Here is a 6,276-nt window from a genome sequence, read left to right on the forward strand (position 1 = left end):
GTCAAAGATAGTTGTAAAAATATTCCTCTGCAGAGGGCGCCATCTCATTACTACTGGAGTTTTCTACCAGACTAAGGAAGCGTGTGTGTGTGTGCGTGTGCATGTGTGTGTGCGCGCGCGTGTGCGTGTGTGTGTGTGTGTCTGTGCGCGCGTGTGCGTGTGTGTGCGTGTGTGTGTGTGCGTGTGCGTGCGCGTGTGTGTGTGTGTGTGCATGTGTGCGTGTGCGTGTGTGCGTGTGTGGGTGTGTGTGCGTGTGTGTGTGTGTGTGTGTGTGCGTGTGCGTGCGCGTGTGTGTGTGTGCATGTGTGCGTGTGCGTGTGTGTGTGTGTGTGTGTGTGCGTGTGTGCGTGTGTCTGTGTGTGCTTGTGTGCGTGTGTGCGCGTGTGTGCTTGTGTGCGGGGGTGCGTGTGTGCGTGTGTGTGTGTGCGCGTGTGCGTGTGTGTGTGTGGGGGGGGATGTGCGTGTGTGTGTGCGTGTGTGTGTGTGTGTGTGTGTCTGTGTGTGCTTGTGTGCTTGTGTGTGTGTGTGCTTGTGTGCGTGTGTGTGCGTGTGTGCGTGTGTGTGTGCTTGTGTGCGTGTGTGTGCGTGTGTGTGTGCTTGTGTGCGTGTTTGTGTGTGTGCGCGTGTGTGTGTGTGCGTGTGTGCTTGTGTGCGTGTGTGTGTGTGTGCTTGTGTGCGTGTGTGTGCGTGTGTGCGTGTGTGCTTGTGTGCGTGTGTGTGCGTGTGTGCGTGTGTGTGTGCTTGTGTGCGTGTGTGTGTGTGTGCGCGTGTGTGTGTGTGCGTGTGTGCTTGTGTGCGTGTGTGTGTGCTTGTGTGCGTGTGTGTGTGTGTGTGTGTCTGTGTGTGTGTGTGTGTGTGTGTGTGTGGGGGTGTGTGTGTGTGTGTGTGTGTGTGTGTGTGTGTGTGTGTGTGTGTGTGACACTACCACATGTCTCGGACTCACACACTTGAGTGACTCACTGTGTTTGCATGTGAGTCCTTCCTCTCTGCTCGCGGCTCTTAAGAGCTCCCAGTTGATCACTGAGTGTCCACAAGACGCCGGCACCACAACCATGATGTCACTGAGTCCACTGCTGCTCACCCTGGGCCTCCTTGTTCACGGTGAGACTCTTCTGGAGACTTTGACAAGCAGCTTCAGCAGCAGGACGTTCTGCTGTGATGGAGAGAGACTGAAGGAAGCAGCTCTCACCTTCATCCTTCTCTTCTCTGTCTTCAACAAATCATGCTTCTGTCTTCATGTTGATCATCTTTCTCCAAACTGGAGCCACAACTCTTCTTCTATGTTTTCCAGGTTCATCAGGAGACATCGTCCTGACTCAGACTCCTGGATCTCAGTCTGTAGTTCCAGGAACGACTGTCTCCATCACTTGTACAACAAGCTCAAGTGTTAGCACCAACCTCCACTGGTATCTTCAGAAACCTGCTGAAGCTCCTAAACCCCTCATTTATGGCTCTTCAAATCGTCAGTCTGGAGTTCCAGATCGTTTCAGTGGAGAAGGATCAGGGACACAGTTCACTCTGACCATCAACAGAGTCCAGCCTGAAGATGCAGGAGTTTATTATTGTCGGCAGGGTTTTAGTTTCCCGTTCACACAGTGAAACAAGGTCGTACAAAAACCTCCGTCAGCTGGAGAGGAACTGATCTGACTCCACTGCTGCTCACAAGTTACTGTAATAACATATTATTTATACTTATTATTTATCTTGTTCTTGTTCTTGTTGTTCACTGAGATGAAGAATTGATTTCACTTTTACACTTTTTCTAAAAAACACTTTTCCTCATTTATTCATGTATTTTCATCTTCACTAAGTCTCAACTACCTCTCAATGTTTTTGTTTGTCACTGACTTTTAAACTGAGTCACAAACATGATTTAGTGGAGACACTTGACACGTCACGTTAGTCATTCATGTCATTAAAGACTTGCAATAGTTTGATAACACAATGACTCACAACTCGTGTTGGATATTATAATTAAACATGATGAATATTACATATATGTAGACACAAACATACAATAAATACATAAACACAGGTGGATAAATACATATAAAAATAACACTGTAGGAGAAGACAAAGTAAATGTTAAATGTCAAATAAATGTAATGAAAATAATTTCACTATATTTCAATTGTTTGTTTAATTCCATATGTTTCTACTCATAATGAATTCAATAATTTGCTTAAACATGTTTGTGTTTTTATGGATTGTACTAAAGGAGGAAACTGGAGTACCTTGAGAAAATTCCTGATAAACCAAGACTGGAGATGATGTGAGGAATGACCTTGGACCTCCTCAGATGTGATGGTTGGACTACATGAGAAGAGAAAACAGAGAGAACAAGAGGAGTTCCTGCTGGACTGTCAGTCTGATTCTAGTCACTTTGTGTGTCAGAGGTTTTTGTACGACGACTGGCTGACTTTGTGTCACTGTGGTACACGTTCGGAGGAGGAACCAGACTGCAGTTTGGAAGTAAGTGTTCTCTCTCAAACTTGCTTTTACAGAAACACAATCTAGATGAGAAACATTTGTTTTAAAAAATATATATTAATTTTTTAAAAAAAGTAAAATTTGAAAAGATGAAATGAAGACAAAAAAAAAAATTGTTAGTTTATTTGTTTCAATCTCAGTGAAAATTCAAGTGTGAATAAAAAGTTTCAAATGATGAAATAAATAATTATTATTATTTTCACTGATTATTTTTAATTTTTTTTATTAGTTTATCAAAAGTTAAACATTTAAAAAAAAGTTTTTTAGTACATTTTCTACATTTATAAAACAAACTTAAGATAATTTTAAACCTTTCATGTGTTGATTTTTAATTTCTTCATTTTAAATGGTGTGATCATGACAGAGAGAGGAGGAGAGTTAGAGAGAGTTATGGTTCATTCATTCCTTCTACTTCTCTCTTTTCCTCCCTCTCTCCCTAAAGCTCACAGTGTCAAATGTTTTCTTATTTTACCACCAATTTATTTCTCCTCCATCCTCCCTCACTTCTCTATCCTTCCTTCTGTCCCAGTGAGCAACTCTTCACTTTCCTCTCTTCCATCTCAACCTCCTCCGTTTATATCCTCCTCTCTTCATCGTTCCTTTCTTCCTCCATTCTCTTCTAACATAGCCGCACTTTTGTTTTTATCTCCCTCTTCTCTCCCTCCCTGTCGTTCTCCCTCACGCCATCCTTCCTCCTCCATCTTCCCTCCATCCTTGTGTGTGATGAGAAACCTCCTGATCTAAGGTGACCTCTGTCTCCTAGGTGACCTTCGGCCCACCCTGACCGTGCTGCCCCCCTCTAGTCAGGAGCAAGGGAAGGCCACGCTGGTGTGTGTGGCCAACAAGGGCTTCCCGTCAGACTGGACTCTGTCCTGGAAGGTGGACGGCAAAAGCAGGCAGCGGAGCCAGAGCCCCGGGCTGCTGGGGAAGGACGGCCACTACAGCTGGACCAGCACCCTGACCCTGCCTGCTGACCAGTGGAGGACGGTGGGCTCTGTGACCTGTGAGGCCACCCAGGGCTCCCAGTCTCCAGTCTCAGAGACACTGAGGAGAGAGCAGTGTTCCCAGTCCTGAGCAGACCGGCCTGGACTCCAGCAGCTCTCTGCTTCTGTCCCTCGGTCACTCTCTGACCACACGTTCACTCTTTTGTTGCTTGGTTTGGATCATGACAATAAAGACGTCTTCATCACATCTGTTGTCTTCTACTTTATTTTCACTCACTTCTGAATATGTCAAGAATGATCAAGAGACGCAGGAGCCAAAGACAAAAGGCACGAAACATTAAACAACAGTTTCAAGATATTTACACCAAGCAATACTTACAATTTCAGACCTCCATCCCAAAGTCAGAGACTAAAACTTTAAATTAACCAAATAATCCAGCTAATATAGATGGTCTACAAATTCGTGATGCACGATCCACTAAAAATAAAAAAAACAGAGTTAATGAACAAAAAAACTCACCAAAAATCAAATTACCAAAAGCGCTGAAGACGAGGAAAAATCTGAATATTTGTAAAGATCATAAAGCCAAAATATTCAATAAATAACGAGAAAGAGTTTACCAGGTGGAACTGAAAGACGAGCTGACGCCTGTCTATGGAAGGTCCGGCGTACATGAAAGGCAGGATTATTTGTTGTCCAGACAAACAACGAGTAACAAGTTGAAAGAAACGTACATACAAAATAAAATGTGATTGGCGGTGATCATGACGGAATAGATCTAGATATTCTATATTTGTTCTTGAACAAACCGACATGACGAGAAGCAAAACGATGATCGACATTATCATCGACATGTGATAACTGCAGTGGATGTGAAGAATGTGAGTCAATGTAGAAAATCTATGGAGACTATTATGGATACTAAATCGTGAGCCCTTTTAGTTCTGATTGTTGAATTGTTTTTTTTCATTAATCAATATTTAATCCTAACGAATCTACATTTTTATATAATTGTGTCAGCATGTTTGACATCACGTGTTAGAGGGAAATTGTTGTGTAACTTGATTTTAAGATTTGGGACATTTTTTTATTTCATAAAGTGAGATCCTTCATCATTAAGCTTCATTTGACTGATTCTTCTTCTCTTGTCTGTTAAAAAGCAGAATATCAGACTCTTCTTTTCAGAAAAGTCAAACCATCAGTGTCGTCACAGCTCACTTGAGCCACCTGTCATTGCCTTCACGGGGTCTTAGCATCGAAGAGGAAGTGGAAGTGTTCTTTTTTCAGATTAACATCAGAGGAGGATCTGTTCTGGAAGTGGAGATTTCTTTTTATAATTACCAATTATATATCTTCACATTTGTCCTGAAAGTCTGTGATCTTGTTCTTAGATGAAAATGGTTTTTTTTTTAAATCATATACTGATATCAAAACAATTCATATCAATAATGAAACTGTTGTAATATATTAAGATGTATTTAATTTTAACGCACTTAATTTTAAATAACCCGGAGAAAAAAAAAACGTTTGTTGTTAGTTTAAATGGACAGAAGGTGTTTAAAAAAAATAAAAATAAATTCGTTGTTTCTCACAGGTTATAATGACTTTTAGACCCTGTTTTTAAAAAAAGATCAGATTTTTTTTTTCGGTAAAATTTTCAGTTCTATCCTTTATATATTTTATGACTCAAACGTTTATTCCTCTGAGATTGATTGATAGAAAGAGGAAAAAAAACAAAACATTTTATTAGTTTTGTAAATTATCAATTTGTTTATTTTTCTGGTGAATGGCGGTAGAATACTTCAAGTATACACATGATGTACAGTTAAATTAATTCCGTGGCATAACAAAGGAAGAAGAATTATTATTTGTTGTTGTTTTTAATGGAACATTAGAAAAATATCAGACTTAAAGGTCCCTGGTTTCAGCACCCAAACAATTGAGATGAACAACGGTCAAAATAACTTCGCAGGACGTCAGAGGTTGAACATAAACTTATCTTTTTTTTTACAAGAAAAAAGGTTAATTTATTTTCTTGTAGCCGCTACTCTGAGGCGAGAAAACTACTTCCGGTCTTTCTGAACAACAACATCCGGGTTATCACGCAAAGCTTTTTGGGACATGCTGTTTCTTATCAATTCCAATCGATCGAGGTGGACGCTATTTTTTGTTGGTCTTACACAGAAGAGGGTTAGCCAATGGTAAAAACGGTCCCAGTTTAAAGTAAAGGTTCTTTTAATCATAATTCATACTTAAAAATACAGAATTATGAGAATAAAAAAAGATCCTGAAAATAACTCAAAAAAGGATGATGGATTTAAATTATAAACAAATAAGTTATGATTGAATTACAGTTAATAATGATATAATTGATCACATGGTTCCGTTTTTATGATGCTTAGAAGTGTATGTGTGATGGATTTTGCGCTTTCTTCTCTTTACAGTGTCTTCTTCAAGTGCCAGGATGCTACCGCCCCCTGCTGTTTAACTGAGTAAAAACATGCTCGTTTGATTTATTATTATTACTATTTTTAAGTTATATTATTTAGAATATAACGCCGATATTGAACAAGTCCGAGGTTTAAAAAAGGGTTGGGGGTTTCTGCTTATCAAGTTGTCTTGAATCAGCATTAGGTCAAGTTTTTAATAGATATTTTTTTAATTATTATTATTCTGAAAAAGAAAATGTGGAGGCCCTCGTTCTGACCTCAAATCAAGTCTGCATTGGTATGTCAAAGATAATAAGTTTAAAATTACACCCAAGTTTTGGAATGAAACATTTACAAATACATATGTCATTTCTAATAAAATTAAGAAAAAACAATTTAAAATTATTCACAA

General features: G+C 39.8%; 1 gene segment (V, D, J or C); it reads left to right on the forward strand.

The window, feature by feature from the left end:
- Positions 1 to 960: 960 nt before the first annotated feature.
- LOC148068150 (Ig kappa chain V region Mem5-like) lies at positions 961 to 3,681 on the forward strand. The segment is given in 4 exon segments: positions 961 to 1,101; positions 1,292 to 1,586; positions 2,435 to 2,472; positions 3,254 to 3,681. Coding segments are annotated over 4 exon segments (693 nt in total).
- Positions 3,682 to 6,276: the final 2,595 nt, after the last annotated feature.

The sequence above is a fragment of the Callionymus lyra genome, chromosome 12 (assembly GCF_982586985.1).
Source record: "Callionymus lyra chromosome 12, fCalLyr1.hap1.1, whole genome shotgun sequence".
NCBI lineage: Eukaryota > Metazoa > Chordata > Actinopteri > Syngnathiformes > Callionymidae > Callionymus > Callionymus lyra.